This window comes from Bombina bombina, chromosome 12 (assembly GCF_027579735.1).
Source record: "Bombina bombina isolate aBomBom1 chromosome 12, aBomBom1.pri, whole genome shotgun sequence".
NCBI lineage: Eukaryota > Metazoa > Chordata > Amphibia > Anura > Bombinatoridae > Bombina > Bombina bombina.
In genome coordinates, this window is record NC_069510.1 from 104,994,857 (window position 1) to 105,020,577 (window position 25,721).

At 39.4% G+C, this 25,721-nt stretch overlaps 1 protein-coding gene across 1 annotated transcript in view; it reads left to right on the forward strand.

The window, feature by feature from the left end:
* The window catches only part of LOC128643021 (semaphorin-3F), a 120,133-nt gene that overhangs the window by 88,440 nt on the left and 5,972 nt on the right, over positions 1-25,721 (forward strand). The window contains exons 10-17 of the mRNA XM_053695942.1: positions 3,271-3,340; positions 8,892-9,036; positions 9,892-10,114; positions 11,025-11,113; positions 11,637-11,678; positions 11,949-12,106; positions 13,590-13,657; positions 13,741-13,874. Coding sequence (XP_053551917.1) covers positions 3,271-3,340; positions 8,892-9,036; positions 9,892-10,114; positions 11,025-11,113; positions 11,637-11,678; positions 11,949-12,106; positions 13,590-13,657; positions 13,741-13,874 — 929 coding nt within the window. The remainder of the gene's footprint in view (positions 1-3,270; positions 3,341-8,891; positions 9,037-9,891; positions 10,115-11,024; positions 11,114-11,636; positions 11,679-11,948; positions 12,107-13,589; positions 13,658-13,740; positions 13,875-25,721) is intronic.

The window sequence follows — 25,721 nt, forward strand, 5'->3', positions numbered from 1 at the left end:
CGCCGCACTCCCGCCTCGCACACACTAGTTAAATAGTATTAACCCCTAATCTGCCGCCCCTAACATTGCCGCCACCTACCTATATTTATAAACCCCTAATCTGCTGCCCCCAACGTCGCCGCCACTATGCTAAATGTATTAACCCCTAAATCTAAGTCTAACCCTAACACCCCCTAACTTAAATATAATTAAAATAAATCTAAATAAAACTTACTATTAATAACTAAATAATCCCTATTTAAAACTAAATACTTACCTATAAAATAAACCCTAAGCTAGCTACAATATAACTAATAGTTACATTGTAGCTAGCTTAGGGTTTATTTTTTAAATTAACTATTTACTAACTTCCTAGCTAAAATAAATACAAATTTACCTAAAATAAAACCTAACCTAAGTTACACTAACACCTAACACTACAATTAAATAAATTACCTAAATTAAATACAATTCAATAAATTAAATACAATTAGCTAAATTACAAAAAAAACAAAACACTAAATTACAGAAAATAAAAAACAAATTACAAGATATTTAAGCTAATTATACCTAATCTAATAGCCCTATCAAAATAAAAAAAAACCTAGCCTAAACTAAACTACCAATAGCCCTTAAAAGGGCCTTTTGCAGGGCATTGCCCCAAAGAAATCAGCTCTTTTACCTGAAAAAAAAAAATACAAACAACCCCCCCAACAGTAAAACCCACCACCCACACAACCAACCCCCCAAATAAAACCCTAACTAAAAAAACCTAAGCTCCCCATTGCCCTGAAAAGGGCTTTTGGATGGGCATTGCCCTTAAAAGGGCATTTAGCTCTATTTTGCGGCCCAAAGCCCTAACCTAAAAATAAAACCCACCCAATAAACCCTTAAAAAACCTAACACTAACCCCTGAAGATCCACTTACAGTTTTAAAGATCCGACATCCATCCTCAACGAAGCCGGGAGAAGTCTTCATCCAAGCCGGGAGAAGTGGTCCTCCAGACGGGCTGAAGTCTTCATCCAGACGGCATCTTCTATCTTCATCCATCCGGCGCGGAGCGGGTCTATCTTCAAGACATCCGACGCGGAGCATCCTTTTCTTCCGAAGAATGAAGGTTCCTTTAAGTGACGTCATCCAAGATGGCGTCCCTTAGATTCCGATTGGCTGATAGAATTCTTGGAACAGCCAATAGAATGCGAGCTCAATCCTATTGGCTAATTGGATCAGCCAATAGGATTGAAATTCAATCCTATTGGCTGATTGCATCAGGCAATTGGATTTTTTCAACCTTAATTCCGATTGGCTGATAGAATTCTAGGATGACGTCACTTAAAGGAACCTTCATTCGTCGGGTAGTCATCAGCCAATAGGATTTTTTCAACCTTAATTCCGATTGGCTGATAGAAATCTTGGATGACGTCACTTAAAGGAACCTTCATTCGTCGGGTAGTCGTCGGAAGAAGAGGATGCTCCGCGTCGGATGTCTTGAAGATGGATCCGCGCCAGATGGATGAAGATAGAAGATAGAAGATACCGTCTGGATGAAGACTTCAGCCCGTCTGGAGGACCACTTCTCCCGGCTTCGTTGAGGATGGATGTCGGATCTTCAAAACTGTAAGTGGATCTTCAGGGGTTAGTGTTAGGTTTTTTTAAGGGTGTATTGGGTGGGTTTTATTTTTAGGTTAGGGCTTTGGGCGGCAATAGAGCTAAATGCCCTTTTAAGGGCAATGCCCATCCAAATGCCCTTTTCAGGGCAATGGGGAGCTTAGTTTTTTTAGTTAGGGATTTATTTGGGGGGTTGGTTGTGTGGGTGGTGGGTTTTACTGTTGGTGGGGTTGTTTATAATTTTTTTTTCAGGTAAAAGAGCTGATTTCTTTGGGGCTATGCCCCGCAAAAGGCCCTTTTAAGGGCTATTGGCAGTTTAGGCTAGGGGTTTCTTTTTATTTTGGGGGGGCTTTTTTTATTTTGATAGGGCTATTAGATTAGGTGTAATTAGTTTAAATATCTTGTAATTTGTTTTGTATTTTCTGTAATTTAGTGGGGGTTTTTTGTAATTTAGCTAATTGTATTTAATTTATTTAATTGTATTTAATTTAAGTAATTTATTTGTAGTGTTGTGTTAGGTGTTAGTGTAACTTAGGTTAGGTTTTATTTTACAGGTAAATTTGTATTTATTTTAGCTAGGTAGTTAGTAAATAGTTATTAACTATTTAGTAACTATTCTACCTAGTTAAAATAAATACAAACTTGCCTGTAAAATAAAAATAAACCCTAAGCTAGCTACAATGTAACTATTAGTTATATTGTAGCTAGCTTAGGGTTTATTTTACAGGTAAGTATTTAGTTTTAAATAGGAATTATTTAGTTATTAATAGTAAGTTTTATTTAGATTTATTTGTATTATATTTAAGTTAGGGGGTGTTAGGGTTAGACTTAGATTTAGGGGTTAATAAATTTAGTATAGTGGCGGCAATGTTGGGGGCAGCAGATTAGGGGTTAATAAATGTAGGTAGGTGGCTGCGATGTTAGGGACAGCAGATTAGGGGTTAATAATATTTATTTAATGTTTGCAAGGCAGGAGTATGGCGGTTTAGGGGTTAATATGTTTATTCTAGTGGCGTCGATGTCCGGAGCAGCAGATTAGGGGTTAATAATTTTAAGTTTGCGATGCGGGAGGGCCTCGGTTTAGGGGTTAATAGATAGTTTATGGGTGTTTAGTGTACTTTTTAGCACTTTAAGTATGAGTTTTATGCTACAGCTTTTTAGTGTAAAACTCATAACTACTGACTTTAGAATGCGTTACGAATCTTGACGGAATAGGGTGTACCGCTCACTTTTTGTCCTCCCAGGACAAGCTCGTAATACCGGCGCTATTGAAGTCCCATTGAAAATAGACTATACACAATTTGCGTAAGTTGATTTGCGGTAAGGCCAAAAAAGTGTGCGGTGCCCCTAAATCTGCAAGACTTATGAGGCTTAACGCTGCTTTTTTACTCATAACGCAAGACTCGTAATCTAGCCGTATGTTAAGCAAAGGCTGCACCATCAGAAGATAACAAAATGTGTGTTGTAGGCACTGGTTTCACATAGAAGAACAGATAATACCAAGAAAGAAAATAACAATAACTATTATTTTACATTCATTAGTGTTGTTGTTTTTTCTTAATTATTCATTGTGCACAACCTCTACTTAATGCTGCTTAGACATCAGTAATTGGGGGGGAAATATTATTTACTTAGCACAGAAAAAGAACAACAGTGCTTAAGACTTTTTTTTTGATTAATAGGTGATGTTTTCATTCAGCCGACGCAGGACAAACAAAACCCGCTAATTTATGGGGTCTTCACTACACTGGGGTAAGAGATCACTCAGATGCTATTTAATATAATATCTATCAGTATGTCTGGCCTAGTCGTGTTATGCTGCGCACATGTGCGTTTTACATACTGAGTCACTGTATAATTCTCACCTTGGGTATAGGGCTCTAAGCTCTTTTCCAGTCTACTAGAAGAGCTCTTCCGTTTGCACAGGGTTTTGAATCTGATACTTTTCATAAAACATTATTCAGACACTATGCGAAAGCAGCTTTGTGGCCCTGACGTTTCAGGCTTAAGACCACTGCTGCTTAACCTATCCGCCACAATTAAAATCATCCTGATCCGATCGGGTTGATTGACATCCCCTGCTAGTGACCGATTGGCCGCCAGCAAGCAGGGGGCGGAATTCCACAAGCATTGCTTGAGCAATATTAAATGTGGACAGAGTATGCTTTCAGCTCGCAGTGAGGTCCGGCATATCATGTCCCCCAGACCTATGATAAATGGAGCCCACGTTTATTAATAATCCTATATTCAAGTTTGTGAATTATTTTTTTAATAAACTAATTACTAATTTAATAAACAAAATCATCTCCTAGGTTTAATAAAAACATTTTCAAATTATGAAACATTATTTAATAGTAATTAAATGTTTCGACTTTTTAAAACTGTTTAAAGGAACAGTAAACTCAAAATTAAACGTAAATGGATTTCAACTTTCCAATTTATTTCTATTATCTATTCTGCTTAGTTCTTTTGGTATCCCTTTGTTAAAGAGTAATCCTACGTGAGCTCAGGAGCGTGCACATGTCTAGCAATCTGGCAGCAATGTTTGCAACATTGTTTATAGCAATGTTATACATAGTTACAAACAAATTTGCCATAGGCTTCTAAAGACACGCGCATTCTCCTTAGCTCCTATCATCCTACTAAGGTTTTCTTTTCAACAAAGGATACCAAGAGAACAAAGCAAATTTGATAATAGAAGCAAATTGCACACTCTATCTGAATGCTGAACTTTTTTTTATTTATTTTTATTTTACTATCCCTTTAACCCCTTAAGGACCAAGGCCATTTTTCAATTTCTTTCCCTTAAAGACCAGGGCTATTTTTACATTTCTGCGTTGTTTGTGTTTAGCTGTAATTTTCCTCTTACTCATTTACTGTACCCACACATATTATATACCGTTTTTCTCGCCACTAAATGGACTTTCTAAAGATACCATTATTTTCATCATATCTTATAATTTACTATTAAAAAAATTATAAAATATGAGGAAAAAATGAAAAAAAAACACACTTTTTCTAACTTTGACCCCCAAAATCTGTTACACATCTACAACCACCAAAAAACAACCATTATAAATAGTTTCAAAATTTTGTCCTGAGTTTAGAAATACCCAATGTTTACATCTTCTTTGCTTTTTTTGCAAGTTATAGGGCAATAAATACAAGTAGCACTTTGCTATTTCAAAACCACTTTTTTTTCAAAATGAGCGCTAGTTACATTGGAACCCTGATATCTGTCAGGAATACCTGAATATCCCTTGACATGTATATATTTTTTTTTAGAAGACATCCCAAAGTATTGATCTAGGCCCATTTTGGTATATTTCATGCCACCATTTCACCGCCAAATGCGATCAAATAAAAAAAATTGTTCAATTTTTCACAAATTTTTTCACAAACTTTAGGTTTCTCACTGAAATTATTTACAAACAGCTTGTGCAATTATGGCATAAATGGTTGTAAATGCTTCTCTGGGATCCCCTTTGTTCAGAAATAGCAGACTTATATGGCTTTGGTGTTGCTTTTTGGTAATTAGAAGGCTGCTAAATGCCACTGCGCACCACACGTGTTTTATGCCCAGCAGTGAAGGGGTTAATTAGGGAGCATGTAGGGAGCTTGTAGAGTTAATTTTAGCTTTAGTGTAGTGTAGTAGACAACCCAAAGTATTGATCTAGGCCCTTTTGGTATATTTAATGCCACCATTTCACCGCCAAATGCGATCAAATTTTAAAAAACTTAAATTTTTTCGCAATTTTAGGTTTCTCACTGAAATTATTTACAAACAGCTTGTGCAATTATGGCACAAATGGTTGTAAATGCTTCTCTGGGATCCCCTTTGTTCAGAAATAGCAGACATATATGGTTTTGGCGATGCTTTTTGGTAATTAGAAGGCTGCTAAATGCCGCTGCACATCACACGTGTATTATGTCTAGCAGTGAAGGGGTTAATTAGGGATCTTGTAGGGAACGTACTGCCAGTACCCAGTTTACAAAAAAAAAATATATATTTTTTATTTTTCCCCCCACTGTAGTGTAGCTTCCCCCCCCAAGACTAAACCCCCACCCCCTCCCAGATCTCTTAGATTATATATAGATAAAATGTTTTTATACCCCCCTCTCTCCCTCTAAATATAGAAAATCTGTTCCATAGTGTAATGGTTCCCACCCGCTCCCTCTCCGTGCACGCCCGCTGCGCCTGTGCGCGCCCCCAGCGAGCCCGCCCACGATCCCACCCACCGCTGCATTACGTAATGCACCGATGGCCGCCCACCCGCCTCGGCTCCCACCCACCAACGATTGCGGGCCATCGATGTCCGGTGCAGAGAGGGCCACAGAGTGGCTCTCTCTGCATCGGATGGGGTAAAATGTTATTGCAGTGATGCCTCGATATCGAGGCATCACTGCAATAACCGGAAAGCGGCTGGAAGCGATAAGGATCGCTTCCAGCCGCTTTCAACCCCAACGTCGTACAAGGTACGTCGGTGGTCTTTAAAGACCAGGTTTTGTGCGACGTACCCTGTACGATGCTTGTCGTTAAGGGGTTAATGTTAAAGTGATGGTAAATTAAACATAAAATACAATCCTATTCTCCCCTTAACCCTTTCATGACTGGGCTAATTTGTCTAGATTGGAACAACATTCTGATGTAAACAAATTGAAATCACGCAATCGTGCATGCAATCGTGAGATTTCAGTGATGGGATCGGGTCAGGGAGCGTCCCTATAACGCTATGCACGCCCTCCAGACTGCCATCCCATTCAAGAAGCGTTGTTGACTTCGGTACAGCCAAACGGCTCGGATGTTCCATGCCGTCCTAACGCTGCTAAAGCCCAGCGCAGTTAGGACAGCATGGAACGTCGTAACGCCGGGAAGGGGTTAATCTATATTATTTTTTTATACTTACCTTCATTTGTCGTTTTTATTTTCAGATGCGCTAAAGCAATACTCTTTTATTGAGGGCAGGTGGCAATCTAACCATACAGCACTTCTAAAAATAAAAAATGTCGTGTGGCTAGATTGCCTATTGGTTTAGAGGTAAAAACGTAGGATTGTAGTTTATGTTTAATTTACCATCACTTTAACTAAAAATTATATAAGAATGGCAACTTCTCACATGCAAAGGGCTATTATAGTGTTAAAATTACATGTTCTAATCTGTTACAAAGGGGTTACTCACATAGATAAAGTCCTGCTGACCCAATCATCAGCACCTGTCGCACAGTACTCTGGCAGTCCCAAGCAGTACTCAACTAACGGCTAGATTACAAGTGTTGCGGTACGGCTTTTAATGCTGTAAAAAAGGCCATTCCAGCGTAATGGCCAGGAACGCATATTACGAGTCATGTCGGTATAGCTCTAACCCAAGGATTTTAGCCTGTGACGCAACGTCCATTCCGCACTCAAAAAAATGACATTTTTGTGTGGGATTTTCATAGCGCCGGTATTACAGGTTGTGCCTTCAGGCTAAAAAGCTTGCGTTATGCTTTATACCGACACAATCCATACCGCCATCTGAGAGCAGTAGTTATGGATTTTGCGAAACAAAAATGTTTAAAAAAAAATTAATAACTAAAATGTTACAAAGTACACTAACACCCATAAACTACCTATTAACTCCTAAACCGCCGCCCTCCTGCATCACAAACACTATTTAAAATTTATTAAGCCCTAATCTGCCGCCCACCCACATCGTGACTCTTAAATAAACCTATTAACCCCTAATCTGCCACCCACCCACATCGCCAACACAATTTAAATATATTAACCCCTAAACCGCCGATCCCTGACACTATAATAAAGTTATTAACCCATAAACCTCCAACCTCCCGCATCGCCCCCACTAAATAAACCTATTAACCCTTAAACCTCCTGAATCCCACATTGCCGCCACTAAATAAACCTATTAACCCCTAAACCTCCGGCCTCCCACATCGGAAAAACACTAAATAAACCTATTAACTCCTAAACCGCCGGCTCCCCACATCGCAAAACACTAAAATAAATTATTAACCCCTAAACCTAACACTCCCCTAACTTTAAATTAAAATTACAATATAACTATATTTAAATAAATAAAAACTTACCTGTGGAAAAAAATGTAACCTAAGTTTAAAATATAAATTAACCTATCATAACTATTTTAATAAAATAAAAAAAATACTACAAATTAAAAAATCGAAATTACACATTTAAAAAAACCTAACAAAATGTAATAAGCACTAAATTATGAAAAATAAAAAAACTAAGCTTACAAAAATAATAAACTAAATTATCAAAAATAAAAACAATTACACCTAATCTAATAGCCCTATAAAAATAAAAAAGCCCCCCCAAAATAAAAACACCCGCTAGCCTACAATAAACTACTAATAGCACTTAAAAGTTAAACAGCTCTTTTACCTGTAAAAAACAATACAAAGACCCCCAACAGTAAAACCCACCACCCAACCAACCAACCCCCCAAAATAAAAAACCCAACTCTAAATAAAAACTAAGCTACCCATTGCCCCTAAAAGGGCATTCAGCTCTTTTTCACTGCCCTTAAAAGGCAGTGTTACGGAGATTTTTCATTCCGCACTTCAAGTCAAATCGGCCCTTGGATTTTGTGCGGTATGGAGCTTAACGCCAACATATCGCATGCACAAGAAGGCTTTTCAGTAACTCATAATGGCATCGATATGGAGAGTGAAATAACACAACTTTTTGGGCGTTAATTTCGCACCCTGTTTAGCGCATAACTCGTAATCTAGGTGTATGTGATTAACCCCTTTGTGGGGGTTAATGACACAGCATTACAGCGTTGCTAGGGTTAAAATGACATGCTCGAACAGATTACACTATAATGTCCCTTTTAGTGGTACTTACAGACAGTAATTACCATGACGATTTGATTAGATGCTGGTGTATTTTGCTTACATGTGAAAAGCTTGGATCTTATCATATTTAACATATTTACCCAATTTGACTGTTCGAAAAACAGATTTTACACTTTATTATGTACATAAACTAGGTGGCTAAATTCATACAAATAGTGGGACTTGGATTGGAATACAATAAAAAATTAAGCCAAAAAAACAACCAAACTGATTATGAATCAAGGCAAAGTTTTTTTGACCGCTGTTGGTTTTTTGTCAAGTCACTGTTTGTGCATATTTTCTTTATGCCGTCCATGTGTCCCTGGCTTTTGCTGTGTTTTGTCACTCTTGCTGTCTATCTGTGACCCTAATGTCTCTGTTATCTCTCTGTACCCCGGATTTGTGCGCTCTCACTGTACCTAATGTATCTGTCTGTGTCTCTCAGTTCAGTGTTCCGAGGCTCTGCCGTCTGTGTATACTCTCTTGCTGACGTCCGTGCTGTGTTTAACGGGCCGTTCGCTCACAAGGAGGGACATGGGTACCAGATGACTGCATATACGGGGAAAACACCCTATCCCCGTCCTGGAGCGGTGAGAGACGTATAGACCGACCCTAAGCTATACAAGGACAGGGGGGGGTGGCGACAGGGAGAAACCATTACAGACAGACAGACAGATATTGCAAGGGAATTATGATCAAGCAATGCAAAAAAAAGTGGGAGGGTCTTGAATTGAGAATTTAAAAAGACATTAAACACTAAATACATTTCTTGCATCTCCCTCTTTTTATGGGTGCCTCCATTTTAGAACCTTGGTTTCACTGCAAGGATCTGAAGGAGAATTGCTGCACGTGCACAATCACGTCAGCACTGGAATGCAGTGAAATCTAGGTTTCAACATGGCGTCACCCATGACTAGAGAGAGGTGGGGAATAACCTTATTGTTATGCTTATATATTGCCTCTCTGGGGCAATGTAAAAAGTACAAATTTCAGAGGTAAATTACAGGATAAGCGTATGAGTATTTTTTGCAAGCTGTAATAAAATATTTTACAATTCATTTTCACTTTAATGTACCTTTGAAGTTGTCCTCCCCTTTCTGTAAAAAAAAGAATTATCTATACATCTTCTGAACAAGACATATACCTTGCGTGATTGGTCTGTCATTTGTTACAGTTTTACATATTATGAAAGTTAGGACTACTTTGTCAGTTTAGTCCGCAGTGTGTGACCCCCCCCCCCCCCACACATAATTTATTATAATGTTTTAGTCTTTTCTTATTATAATTAGCTGACGGTATACATCTGTTTAGCATAAGTGCAAAATGTTACAATAGTTTATAATAGCTGAGAAATCAGTCCCTGTATTCCTACGTACAGATTGTCTTCTCCTCCATCTCTCTTGACCTATAGTATTTTCCTTCCTCCCTCTCCCCTTGTCTCGCAGTGTGCGGGTGGTTTCTCAGTGACCGGAATTCGCTCCAGCAGGCACTTTGGGGAGGATGTTCTCAGGTTTGTTCGCACCCATCCTCTGATGTACAGCTCAGTGTATCCGGTAAACCGCAGGCCCCTCTTGCTACTGTCAGATGCCTCATACACCTACACCAGTATCGCTGTGGATAGAGTACCAGCTTCAGATGGGGAATACACAGTCCTATTTCTAGGCACAGGTGCGAGAGCAGAGCTACTACCCCTATATATGCCAGGCTGAGATATATATTAGTGTTCTCCCCAGGACCTTTTTAGGGTGTGTACCACCCAGCCGACTTACCGAGCAACCGGATAGAATTTAAGTTTATTTTAAGCTGACATTAGTTAATATTAAATATTTTCAGTGTTTTGTTGCTCAAATTATAAATGAATCGATTTATGTTAAATGATGCAATTCATTTGTGCTTTGGATAGCTTAAAGGGACACTGAACCCAATTTTTTTTCTTTTGTGATTCATATAGGGCATGACATTTTAAACAACTTTCTAATTTACTCCTATTATCAATTTTTCTTCATTCTCTTGGAATCTTTATTTGAAATGCAAGAATGTTAGTTTAGATGCCGGCCCATTTTTGGTGAATAACCTAGGTTGTCCTTGCTGATTGGTGGATAAATTCATCCACCAATCAAAAACTGCTGTCCAGAGTTCTGAACCAAGAAAAAAGCTTAGATGCCTTCTTTTTTTATATAAAGATAGCAAGAGAACGAAGAAACATTGATAATAGGAGTAAATTAGAAAGTTGTTTAAAATTGCATGCGCTATCTGAATCACGAAATAAATTTTTTGGGTTCAGTGTCCCTTTAAGTAACATTTATAAGTGACAGAAAATGTTATAATATAGCATAGTGTTACACGGCCCCCAACCGGCTTTGAATATGTTCTGGAAAACAATGTATATATGTATGTGAATATATAAATATATTTTAAAAAAACACAAAGCTCTCATCTTACTATCACCATCTGACAGCAGTACACCCCAGACATGTCACTGGGTTTACATGTAGCAGATGTCTAGTTCATACATAAACACAAAGCGCGTGTATAGGATGCCACAATTTCACTAACGTCACCCTGTCAACCCCTGCAGATCGTGGTACAGTACAGAAAGTGATGATTCTTCCCACTGGGCCCGAGGAGACAGAAGGTCTGACGCTCGAAGAGGTTGAAGTGTTCAGAGTAAGTGTCACAGCCCCTCACTACATCACATGGAAGACAGCCGCAGGAATAAGACAGAGCTGTGAAGTGCTGACAGATTTTACTTCTCACATCACACAAAATCCAGCAGCCATGTTGTTTGCATTCTAACGTGATAAAATAAAAATAGTTCTGCTTACCGCTCGGCTTATTTACAAGTATGCATGCATGATAAATTCACTTTTCACTAAATTAAGTTTTTTATCTTTGTTTTATTGCTCACACTATCTGAATTAGGAACATTTAATTTTATTTTTTTATATTCAATTGTTTTTAAGATATCAATCAATTAATGCAACCGAAAATGAACATTTTAATTTTGTTATCTGTTTTCCCTAAACAATCTTTGTGCTCACATACCCATGTCTGGCAGGTCAAATAGGCATTAGTTTAGATGCCAAGTTTGCTAGCTTCCTCCAGTGATAAATATGTCATTACATTCTTTGTTACCCTGAACAGAACTGTGCTTGTGACTCTCAGAATTCCCCTCTGCTTTTTGTGACAGGTGCCATCTCCTATTAAAAACATCAGAATTTCGTCCAAACGGGTGAGTCCTGCAATGCTTCTGTTCATCACAATGAGAACTAGGGCTAAATATAGGCAACTCGGATCCCTGAGGATTAGAGAGGGTAACATAGCTGGGACATATTTCCTTAAATTGTTGGAGGGAGTTTATGCATCTTGTTGCGAATTAGCAGTAGGAACAGGAGGCAGCAAAGTGATAGATTGAGATGCTGGAGTCTTTCCAGATGTCGAATTAATGAGAGAGGATTAGTGAGCGAAACCGTGCAGTCACCTGCTGTCTCTCTGCTTGCAGCACCAGCTCTATGTCTCCTCAGACGTGGGGGTGACCCAGCTGTCTCTGCACCGCTGCGCCGCTTATGGAGATTCCTGCGCTGATTGCTGTTTGGCCCGAGATCCATATTGTGCTTGGGACGGGAAAGGCTGTGTGCGTTACACCCCCTCCCCCACAAGGTGCGTATACACACACACAGGGGCCACCCCTAGTGTGCACCAATTACTGTCACACGCATAAAGCTCTAACACTGACAATTCTTCACCATAATCTCACATAATGAGCAACTCAGTGCCCATCTGTTTTGGATTACCTGGAGTCCAAAGGCTGACGTAATAAATAACAATAGGCTGACTATAAAAGGCATCTTGCAAGGCTTTAAATCAGAAGTGGCCAAACTTTTCTACATTGTCATTTTTTTTACAAGCTAAGCCAGTGAACAAATGAAACTTCTTCATAAACAAATGTCAATTAAGCAGTTTTGTAGCAGGATAAGTAGCAGTCACCTAAATACATGTATCACCTCTATATATATATATATATATATATATATATATATATATATATATACATACACACACAGGCATCTGAGCGGAGTCCTCTCTCAATGACAGTCGTAGCTAGACACTGTGTGTTGCACACAAGGAGATGCAGAGGATTTGGAAGCCAATCACCATATAAAATATACAGGAGAGCAGTATTGTGGCCCCAGCATTGGGTTCCTTTAAAATTTACTGTGAGAGTGGAGTGCCACCTGCTGTAAACAGCCGGTATAGCTGAAATGTAATCTGCAATACCCTCACACTGAGGCAATAGCTGTCTGTGTTGTAAGATGATGATAATTGAGGACCTAAACCATTATATATTTATAATCCCCATCAGCTTACACCCTATGAGCCAACTGAGGGTAGGTCTATGGCTGCCCTTCTCTCTCTCTCTGCCCAAGAATTAACAAGGTGAACTAACCAATCAGCTTGGGGTGAATCATATTATAGTAGCTCATGGTTTTACAGGTAGTCATCCACATGATTAAACAAGACTTGCTCTTGTATAAAAATTGTCCCATGCTCCCTAGAGGTGCCAAAAAGCAGATACTGTAGCCGGAGTTCTCTTCAGAATTCTGCAAATTGCCTAAACCAGCTGATTTCTAGCATTTGTAAGAAAACTTGCAAGTTGAAGAATTTGATTTTGGCCTCTCTATTGAACATGGGACAATAACAATTTTTACACAAAAGCAAAAAGGTCCCAATACAAAAGCCAATAAATGCTTCTTGTTTAAAATTGCTTTATACAAACTCTATACCTAATATTTGCACAATGTTTGGAACAATATTCTTTAGTGAAAGAAATGACTTGATAGCAAATGTCTCTATAACAGTCTCATGCATATTCAGAGCCATACAAATATGTGTTTTTTTTACTGAAAATAAGTATCAATAAATGAAATAACTTATGAGTAAAAATAAAAATGTCAAACCAAAAATACCCATGAGTCTCTGTAATGTTTGTTTACTCCTCAGAGTAACTTCCCATATGTGACAATTTTTTTACATCACAAAAATAAGGCACGTGACAGATGCAATAAATAGTACACACGGACACTACACATTTATACCCTCAGTATCATCTTGCTATAAGTTACTAACCAGGGCCTGTTTGCAGGAGGAGCCGCAGACAAGATGTCAAGCATGGTGACCCTCTGAGACAGTGCCGGGGGTACAATACCCAAGGTGAGAGTCTGCACTTGTTGTACCACAGGTGTCCATCAAAGAGGGAATGTTTAGTTGAGTAATTACTCTTGCTCTCTCTGCAGTGGATCGTGGGGTCTCGGAGCGGCTTCAGATTGGGATTGAAGGAGGAAGTGTGTTCCTTCAGTGTGATACTCACTCTCCACTTGAGAGTGTTACTTGGCTTCTGCAGAGAGATGGCTCGGGACATCGCAAGGAGGTGTGTATGTGTAATACCTGCAGTATATATAATGACATATTAAAAGTACAGGTAGCCCTCAGTTTACGCCGGGGTTAGGTTCCAGAAGGAATGGTTGTAAATCGAAACCGTTTATAATGTAAGTCAATGGGAAGTGAGGGAGATAGGTTCCAGGCCCCTCTCAAAATTGTCCTAAGTAACACCTAATACATTATTTTAAAAGCTTTGGAATGAAGACTTTAAATGCTAGACAGCATTATAAACCTAATACAATAATCACACAACACAGAATATATAATTATAATTAAACTAAGTTAAATGAACAAAAACATTTGCTAAACAACATTATAAACCTAATAAAATAATCACAAAACACAGACTTTACTTGCATTTTTCTGCAAACAGTTCTTTCTATGCATTCCAATCTGGACTGAGTTATAGACAGGAAGATCTTGTTCCTTTGGAATCTGCTTGATAGCTCAGGTCTGGTTAAACTGATTAATTTCACCTTGCTTGGCTTTGCTGCAACACAAGCAGACAGATCCACCTATTGGCTATTTTAATAAATGCACTGCTTCTCAATGCTTTTCAATAGCAGTCACATGACTGGAAAAAAAAGGTTGTTATTCTGAAACGGTGTAAATTGAACCGTTGTAAAACGAGGGCCACCTGTATAGTTTTCTGACATTGTGTTATAACTGTGTAGCCATGAGTTGCCCATGATGGCCTCTTAGTATGTATGTAACAGATATTAACTCTAGGCCTTGCCCGATCCTCCCTAACTGCCGCGCATACTAGACACCTATTCAAGCACAATGTGAATGTACGCACATGCTGGCATATGGGTGTGTTAGCTCAGTAAAATAGTAAGCTCTCAGTATTTGACAGACTTGTGCTTTATCAGGATTGTTGAGGAAATTGGACCTTTCTATTAAGGAATAATGATTATTTATTTCATCATTTATTGTTCTTTGTTGCTTAGCAGCAGTGCATATTTGGCACATTGCAAGGCACAGAGCAGGAGTTAAATTCCTCACAAGTTCTGGCACTCAGTACGTTATTACAGATGAGGATCCTATGTAATGTAAACGTCTATTTATTGTTCTATATGGAAGGCTAAGCTTCTGTGCTGACAGGGGAGTCAGGCAGCTCCAGTGATTGCTTCACAAAACCACAAATAACGTCATTTTCAGTAGATGACACAGACCATCATTTACCCAGTGTGATAAATACTGTTCAGTGTGATAAATTCTGCCTGGTATGACTTGTAGATTAATGACTTAATTATCTCCTCTTGTGGAGAATGTTTATAGTAAGCCATAGACTGATGCTATCTTGGAAAATGTTCTGTTTTCGTCTCACCAGAGCACCGTTTGGTACATTTCAATTTGCTATGTCCTAGCCTTGCAATAACCAGGAGTGGTTATAGACTGATCACTAACAAAAGTTCTCACAGAGCTACAAGTGGGGCACATATTTCTGCTTTTCTGAATAAGATACACTATTTTTGTCCCATCAGCTCTCTCCTTGACGTTCTGGAACAAAGGGCATAAATAAGGAACTGATCTTGCGGATGTATAGCCGGCAACACCTTTGAGATTTGGGGAGCGGATTAATAATCACAGGAAGCCTTTAGTGCTCCCTAGAACAGCTACACCCTGGCATTGTGATATTTTAGTTTGCTACAACTTAACCCAGTAGTGTTATAGGGATATTTAGGGGTAGGTTTACTAACTATCGAGCGGATTTATCATTGCACAAGCCTTCCTAGCTAGCTGTCAATCATCCTGATCGTATAAAAGATGGCGGACAGGTTAAGGAGCAGCAGTCTTATGACCGCTGCTTCTTAACTTCCCTTTCAGGTGAGCCTGAAACAATGAGACTCCGAAGCAGCATCCGCTGATTCATGAATGGAGCCCTTAGTATCAAAGGACTAGATTACAAGTGGTGTACTAACTTGCACTCATATTAAAGTAAATGCAACCACACAAGTGCAACCTAACTGAGTCTGCCATTATGCAGTTTTAGGGCTTTTTTTCTTTCTTTTCAGTGTAGGGATCCTTGCTCAACCCTCCCACCTCCCTGGTCCTTCCTCCCTCGCACTAGTAGCAGCCATATTAGGTACAGACAGCTGTCTGTCAGTAGTAATTGTATTATTTATTAATAAAAATGGTTTTCTGTAGTGTAGGGATCCCCCCCTCTAGCGATCATTCATAGGGACCCCCTGTCACCCTTTTCTGTAGCGTAGGGAATCCCCCAACCCCCTCTTGCACTGCACAGCCAACCCGCCTCCCTTTTTCCCTCCCACGGCATCGTCGCTGTCTTCATATGCTAAAAGAAGAACGATCAGTGCTTCTTTACCATATGAGGGCAGATCCCTTCTGGCCCTGGTTGCAGCTTTCCTCTGTCAAAGCTGTCAGCGGGGACTTCAGCATGCGCCAGAGTGTTGGATGTAGGTACTACCATTTCATAGTACACAGGGCAAAGTACTGTGTGGCGTAGTACATACAACCATTTAAATGAGCGGTCATTGACCCTTTAAGAGGTCTGCGGCTGAGATATGGGCTGTAGGGATTTCCCTTTTACATCACCCCCAGAATGACGACACATTGTTTTCCTTTGCATTGTGATCTTAGTTTTCTCCACATTTAATGGGACAATCTACTTGTTATTGTTTAAAAAGATTATCCCTTTATTACCCATTCATGTTTTACATAACTAACACTGTTATATTCATACACTTTGTCCCTTTATGATTACTGTTATCTATGGCATATGTACATATGTAGTGAGGGCCTGTGCACCAGTATTCAAGCTCAGAGAACTGGTGGTGGTGTGTATTGTGCCTGTGAAGACTTCATTTGTTGCATAGAAGCCCCTGCTGACTCTCTGGGGCCGATTTACCATTGTGCAGGCGGACATCGATTTATCATTGCACAAGCATTCCTTGTGAAATGCTTGTGCAATGCCGTCCCTTGCAGATTTGCCGTTAGCAGGGGGTGTCAATCATCCCGATCGTATCTGATCGTGATGATTGCTATCCACCGCCTCCGAGGTTGCGGATAAGTTAAGGAGCAGCGGTCTTAAAATAACATAATTTATGTAAGAACTTACCTGATAAATTCATTTCTTTCATATTAGTAAGAGTCCATGAGCTAGTGACGTATGGGATATACATTCCTACCAGGAGGGGCAAAGTTTCCCAAACCTCAAAATGCCTATAAATACACCCCTCACCACACCCACAAATCAGTTTAACAAATAGCCAAGAAGTGGGGTGATAAGAAAAAAAGTGCGAAAGCATGAAAAATAAGGAATTGGAATAATTGTGCTTTATACAAAAAAATCATAACCACCACAAAAAGGGTGGGCCTCATGGACTCTTGCTAATATGAAAGAAATGAATTTATCAGGTAAGTTCTTACATAAATTATGTTTTCTTTCATGTAATTAGCAAGAGTCCATGAGCTAGTGACGTATGGGATAATAAATACCCAAGATGTGGATCTTCCACGCAAGAGTCACTAGAGAGGGAGGGATAAAATAAAGACAGCCAATTCCGCTGAAAATAATCCACACCCCAAACAAAGTTTAAATCTTATAATGAAAAAAACTGAAATTATAAGCAGAAGAATCAAACTGAAACAGCTGCCTGAAGTACCTTTCTACCAAAGACTGCTTCAGAAGAAGAAAATACATCAAAATGGTAGAATTTAGTAAAAGTATGCAAAGAAGACCAAGTTGCTGCTTTGCAAATCTGATCAACCGAAGCTTCATTCCTAAATGCCCAGGAAGTAGAAATTGACCTAGTCGAATGAGCTGTAATCCTTTGAGGCAGAGTTCTACCCGACTCAACATAAGCATGATGAATCAAAGACTTTAACCAAGACGCCAAAGAAATGGCAGAGGCCTTCTGACCTTTCCTAGAACCAGAAAAGATAACAAATAGACTAGAACTCTTTTGGAAATCTTTAGTAGCTTCAACATAATATTTCAAAGCTCTAACTACATCCAAAGAATGCAACGATCTTTCCTTAGAGTTCTTAGGATTAGGACACAATGAAGGAACCACAATTTCTCTACTAATGTTGTTAGAATTCACAACCTTAGGTAAAAATTTAAATGAAGTTCGCAAAACCGCCTTATCCTGATGAAAAATCAGAAAAGGAGACTCACAAGAAAGAGCAGATAATTCAGAAACTCTTCTAGCAGAAGAGATGGCCAAAAGAAACAAAACTTTCCAAGAAAGTAATTTAATATCCAGCGAATGCATAGGTTCAAACTGAGGAGCTTGAAGAGCCCCCAGAACCAAATTCAAACTCCAAGGAGGAGAAATTGACTTAATGACAGGTTTTATACGAACCAAAGCCTGTACAAAATAATGAATATCAGGAAGAATAGCAATCTTTCTGTGAAAAAGAACAGAAAGAGCAGAGATTTGTCCTTTCAAGGAACTTGCAGACAAACCTTTATCCAAACCATCCTGAAGAAACTGTAAAATTCTAGGAATTCTAAAAGAATGCCAAGAAAAATGATGAGAAGAACACCAAGAAATGTAAGTCTTCCAGACTCGATAATATATCTTCCTAGACACAGATTTACGAGCCTGTAACATAGTATTAATTACGGAGTCAGAGAAACCTCTATGACTGAGAATCAAGCGTTCAATCTCCATACCTTCAAATTTCAGGATTTGAGATCCTGGTGGAAAAAAGGACCTTGCACTAGAAGGTCTGGTCTTAACGGAAGAGTCCACGGTTGGCAAGTAGCCATCCGAACAAGATCCGCATACCAAAACCTGTGAGGCCATGCTGGAGCCACCAGCAGAACAAACGAACGCTCCTTTAGAATCTTGGAAATCACTCTTGGAAGAAGAACTAGAGGCGGAAAGATATAGGCAGGATGATACTTCCAAGGAAGTGACAATGCATCCACTGCTTCCGCCTGAGGATCCCTGGATCTGGACAGATACCTGGGAAGCTTCTTGTTTAGATGAGAAGCCATCAGATCTATTTCTGGAAGTCCCCAGATTTGAACAATCTGAAGAAATACCTCTGGGTGAAGAGACCATTCGCCCGGATGTAATGTTTGGCGAATGAGATAATCCGCTTCCCAATTGTCTACACCTGGGATGTGAACCGCAGAAATTAGACAGGAGCTGGATTCCGCCCATACAAGTATTCGAGATACTTCTTTCATAGCCAGAGGACTGTGAGTCCCTCCTTGATGATTGACATATGCCACGGTTGTCACATTGTCCGTCTGAAAACAAATGAATGACTCTCTCTTTAGAAGAGGCCACGACTGAAGAGCTCTGAAAATCGCACGGAGTTCCAAAATGTAGATTGGTAATCTCACCTCCTGAGATTCCCAAACCCCCTGCGCTGTCAGAGACCCCCATACCGCTCCCCAACCTGTCAGACTTGCATCTGTTGAGATCACAGTCCAGGTCGGAAGAACAAAAGAAGCCCCCTGAACTAAACGATGGTGGTCTGTCCACCACGTTAGAGAGTGTCGTACATTCGGTTTTAAAGATATTAATTGTGATATCTTTGTATAATCCCTGCACCACTGGTTCAGCATACAGAGCTGAAGAGGTAGCATGTGAAAACGAGCAAAGGGGATCGCGTCCGATGCAGCAGTCATAAGACCTATAATTTCCATGCATAAGGCTACCGAACGGAATGATTGAGACTGATGGTTTCGACAAGCTGAAACCAATTTCAGACGTCTCTTGTCCGTTAACGACAGAGTCATGGACACTGAATCTATCTGGAAACCTAAAAAGGTTACCCTTGTCTGAGGAATCAACGAACTCTTTGGTAAATTGATCCTCCAACCATGTTCTCGAAGAAACGATACAAGTCGATTCGTATGAGATTCTGCTAAATGTGAAGACTGAGCAAGTACCAAGATATCGTCCAAATAAGGAAATACCACAATACCCTGTTCTCTGATTACAGATACCAGGGCACCGAGAACCTTTGTAAAAATCCTTGGAGCTGTTGCTAGGCCAAACGGCAGAGCCACAAACTGGTAATGCTTGTCTAGAAAAGAGAATCTCAGAAACTGATAGTGATCTGGATGAATCGGAATATGCAGATATGCATCTTGTAAATCTATTGTGGACATATAATGCCCTTGCTGAACAAAAGGCAGAATAGTCCTTATAGTTACCATTTTGAATGTTGGTATTCTTACATAACGATTCAATATTTTTAAATCCAGAACTGGTCTGAAGGAATTCTCCTTCTTTGGTACAATGAATAGATTTGAGTAAAACCCCAGACCCTGTTCCAGAACTGGAACTGGTACAATTACTCCAGCCAACTCTAGATCTGAAACACATTTCAGAAACGCTTGAGCCTTCACTGGATTTATTGGAACACGAGAAAGAAAAAATCTTCTTGCAGGAGGCCTTATTTTGAAGCCTATTCTGTACCCTTGTGAAACAATGTTCTGAATCCAAAGATTGTGAATCGAATTGATCCAAATTTCTTTGAAAAATCGTAATCTGCCCCCTACCAGCTGAGCTGGAATGAGGGCCGCACCTTCATGTGGACTTGGGAGCTGGCTTTGGCTTTCTAAAAGGCTTGGATTTATTCCAGACTGGAGATGGTTTCCAAACTGATACCGTTCCTGTAGAGGAAGGATCAGGCTTTTGTTCCTTATGGTGACGAAAGGAACGAAAACGATTAGCAGCCCTATATTTACCTTTAGATTTTTTATCCTGTGGTAAAAAAGTTCCTTTCCCCCCAGTAACAGTTGAAATAATAGAATCCAACTGTGAACCAAACAATTTATTACCTTGGAAAGAAAGGGAAAGCAAAGTTGACTTAGAAGACATATCAGCATTCCAAGTTTTAAGCCATAAAGCTCTTCTAGCTAAAATAGCTAAAGACATATACCTGACATCAACCCTAATGATATCAAAGATGGCATCACAAATAAAGTTATTAGCATGTTGAAGAAGATTAACAATGCTATGAGTATTATGATCTGTTACTTGTTGTGCTAAAGCCTCCAACCAGAAAGTTGAAGCTGCAGCAACATCTGCCAAAGATATAGCAGGCCTAAGAGGATTACCTGAACATAAGTAAGCTTTTCTTAGAAAGGATTCAATTTTCCTATCTAAAGGATCCTTAAAGGAAGTACTATCTGCCGTAGGAATAGTAGTACGTTTAGCAAGAGTAGAGATAGCCCCATCAACTTTAGGGATTTTGTCCCAAAACTCAAATCTGTCAGATGGCACAGGATATAATTTCTTAAACCGTTTAGAAGGAGTAAATGAATTACCCAAATTATTCCATTCCCTGGAAATTACTTCAGAAATAGCATCAGGAACGGGAAAAACCTCCGGAATAACTACAGGAGGTTTAAAAACCGTATTTAAACGTTTAGATTTAGTATCAAGAGGACCAGATTCCTCTATTTCTAATGCAATTAAGACTTCTTTAAGTAAAGAACGAATAAATTCCATTTTAAATAAATATGAAGATTTATCAGTATCAATCTCTGAAACAGAATCCTCTGAACCAGAAAAATCATTCTCAGAAACAGAATCAGAATGATGATGTTCATTTAAAAATTCATCTGGAAAATGAGAAGTTTTAAAAGACTTTTTACGTTTACTGGAAGGAGGAATAACAGACATAGCCTTCCTAATAGATTTAGAAACAAAATCTCTTATGTTAACAGGAACACCCTGAGTATTAGATGTTGATGGAAGCAACAGGTAATGGAACATTACTAAAGGAAATATTATCTGCATTAGAAAGTTTGTCATGACATTCATCACAAACAACAGCCGGAGGAACAGTTACCACAAGTTTACAACAAATACACTTAACTTTGGTAGATCCAGCATCAGGCAGAGATTTTCCAGAAGTAGCTTCTGATTCAGGGTCAATCTGAGACATCTTGCAATATGTAATAGAAAAAACAACATATAAAACAAAATTGATCAAATTCCTTAAATGACAGTTTCAGGAATGGGAAAAATGCCAATGAACAAACTTCTAGCAACCAGAAGCAAATAAACAACCAGACTTAAATAATGTGGACAATAATGACGCTCATATTTTTTAGCGCCAAAAAAGACGCCCACATTATTTGGTGCCAAAATGCTTTTGGCGCCAAAAATGACGCCACATCCGGTGACGCCGACATTTTTGGCGCAAAAACGTCAAAAAAATGACGCAACTTCCGGCGACAAGTATGACGCCGGAAATGACAAAGAAAATTTTTGCGCCAAAAAAGTCTGCGCCAAGAATGACGCAATAAAATGAAGCATTTTCAGCCCTCGCGAGCCTAACTGCCCACAGGAAAAAAAGTCAAATTTTAAGGTAAGAAAAATTGATTATTCATATGCATTATCCCAAATAATGAAACTGACTGTCTGAAATAAGGAATATCGAACATCCTGAATCAAGGCAAATAAATGTTTAAACACATATATTTAGAACTTTTATATAAAAGTGCCCAACCATAGCTTAGAGTGTCACAAAAAAGAAGACTTACTTACCCCAGGACACTCATCTACATGTAGTAGAAAGCCAAACCAGTACTGAAACGAGAATCAGTAGAGGTAATGGTATATATAAGAGTATATCGTCGATCTGAAAAGGGAGGTAAGAGATGAATCTCTACGACCGATAACAGAGAACCTATGAAATAGACCCCGTAGAAGGAGATCATTGAATTCAAATAGGCAATACTCTCTTCACATCCCTCTGACATTCACTGCACACAGAGGAAAACCGGGCTCCAGCCTGCTGCGAAGCGCATATCAACGAAGAATCTAGCACAAACTTACTTCACCACCTCCACGGGAGGCAAAGTTTGTAAAACTGATTTGTGGGTGTGGTGAGGGGTGTATTTATAGGCATTTTGAGGTTTAGGAAACTTTGCCCCTCCTGGTAGGAATGTATATCCCATACGTCACTAGCTCATGGACTCTTGCTAATTACATGAAAGAAAAAGGTAAACTTTGATGAATAAAAGCCTGTATTTTAAAAATACTATTAAAACAGGGGCACTTTCATTCATCAAAGTTTAGAAAGCAGCCGTTTTGATTAAAACTTACCTTTGTTCTTCTCGCAGCCAGAGCAGCTTCCCCGCCCGGAGATCTTCTCTTCACACGTCAATGACTAATCCGGCATCCTCCAATCACAGCATGGCTTCAGGCAATGACTCCCCTGGGGGAAAAGCCATGATTGGAGGAAGCTGGATTAGTCATTAATGACGTGTGAAGAGAGGAAATCCAGGTGGGGGAAGCTGCTCTGGCTGTGAGAAAAACAAAGTTACGTTTTTAATCAAAACGGCTGCTTTCTAATCTTCGATGAATGAAATTCATCAAAGTTTACCTTCACTTTAAGACCGCTGCTTCTTAACTTCCGCTTCAGGTCCGCCTGAGTGGGTCGGAAGCAGCATCGGCTGTTTCATAAATCGACCCCTCTGAGTTGTTGTGTTTGAATACTGGTGTACGGGCCCTGTGTATGCCGCTAAAAACAGTAATAACTGATACTAGATACATTTTTGCTAATGGAATAATATTACAAAAATGATCTATGTAAAAAAATGCTCACTCCCCGGGATGAATTATCAGTCTGTTTAGAAGTCTGACTCCCAATTGTCCACCCCTGGAAAGTGGATGACTGACAGCAAATGTGAGCTTCCTCCCACTGAACAATCCAAGTCACCTCATACATGGCTAAGGAACCCCTAGTTCCTCCCTAACGGTTGATATAAACCCTAGAGGTGATATTGTCAGACTGGAACCAAGCTAGGGACGACTGAGGTCAAGTCATCAGAGCATTGCAAATTGCTCTCAACTCCAAGATGTTTAAAGAGGAGAGCAGACACTTCCGAGTCCATAATCCTTAAAGACCCAGACAGCTTACCAGCCCAGCAAGTTGGCATCCGTGTTCACATCACCCAGGAATATCTCCAGAAACACGCGCCCGGAGATAGATACTCCTAAAAAAATACAACGGAAGAAAGTCTCTTGTCATCTGATGATCTAAATCTATCCTTTAAGACAGATCCGAAAGTTCTCCATTTCATGGAAAATAGCAAAAGAAATGATGTCCATAGAATACCATCAGACCAATTCCCTCCATACACAGGGTCACAGAAAAGTGAAGAAAAATCAACTGCAGCTAAATTCAAACTCCCAACCTCCTGGTTGCAAGATGGCTAAGCTATCCACCGGCCACTAAAACTTACTGTTGGCCGGACAGAAGACTGCAGAGTGGGAAAAGGAATAAATCCTTGATTTTCTGACCTCTGAAAGACATCTCCTAGATAAAGAATCAAATAAAGGTCCAAGCATACTGCACCTGGTGTTCCCAGGCGGTGTCCCATCCAGGTACTGACCAGACCTGACCCTGCATAATGTCCGAGATCAAACTAAATCGGGTGCATTCAGGGTATTGTGGCGGTAGTCCCAAATAAATTACCCTTGTGGATAGAACAAGGGAACTCTTCCACAGATTAATTTCCCATCCCCGGAAAAGAAGATTGGACAAGATCTCTTAAAAGAGAGTTAGCTCAAAGTCAGGATGATACCTGAACTATATATTATCCAGAAAAACACACTTGCAATATCCCAAGACCTAAAGGTCTGACTGGGATGGTGCAAACTAAGAAAACTAGAGAAGATTCAGATTTAGGAAACAATAACTCTCTCAGGTCTAAGTTTGTTATGAACAGTCCCACTAGAACCAAAGGAGAAAGGATACTACTTTGAAGGACAGAATCTGAAATATTTGAGGTAAATACCTATATCCCGTTCCCAAACTGGGACTGGAACTGTCACTCCCAGAGATGAAGACCCTGAATCCAGTTCAAGGAATGCCTCTCATCCTGCTTGGATTGCAGATACTCTAGAAAGAGAAATCTGCCCCTGGGAGGAAAACTTAGATTGGACTTGAAAAGGCATTACCCAAACAAAGTCTCATCCTTAAAATGAGACACTAGAAGCGTGTATTTGGAGGAAACAGAAAGAATTGAATCTGCAACTGCAGAACTATAATTGATGGTGATGAGCTTGCATGCTGCTAGTTTTAATATTGCTATTGTTTACACAAAACTGTGTTTGACTCCAACAAAATGTTAAGCACATAGTCAAAGTAATCTCCAGAAAAGCAATACACTAATGGCTTGTCAATAAACATGTCCTATGAGCCCATCTGGGTCTGCACAGATGTGTATTGCTGTCTCAGAACTGACATTGACTATGTGTTTAACTCTTTTGCAAGAGGCTAACACACTTCTCTGCAAGCACTAGTGCAATAATAAAATGCCCAGCAAACTGTCACATTTGATGTCCCTTTAAATAGGGTTTTCTTTAGAATATTTTGCATTAAAAGTTTAACATGATTTGTTTTTGTTATACATAATAGAAATTGTATGGCCATTTGAGTCAAGTGAATATTGATTTTTGGTGTAGCTTCCATTACAACAAATATTGCAATTGGTGTGTGTATTTGTGTATCTCCATAAAAGGGAAAATGTAATTTTACATCTAATATTTATTTTTAGTTGTCCTAAATAATAATAAAAAAAAGTCCTCATTTTTTCCACTTTTTTCTAGGGGGGGTGGGGGGGGTGGGGGGGGCGCTTCAGGTTTTTGTGCCTACAGGCACCTGAGATGTAAATCCGGCCCTGACTATAAAGCCTAGGCTATACCACTAAACCACAGGTAGGCTTCTCAGCTGACCATAAATTTCAACCACAATGCCCGGCGGCTAATACAGCAAGTCTAATAAGACAAGACATTGCTCTAAATGAACAATTAAACATCCAGCTTCTTAGCTATATCAGAAAGAAAACTAGATTATCTCCGCAGATCTCTAAGTTCTCTGA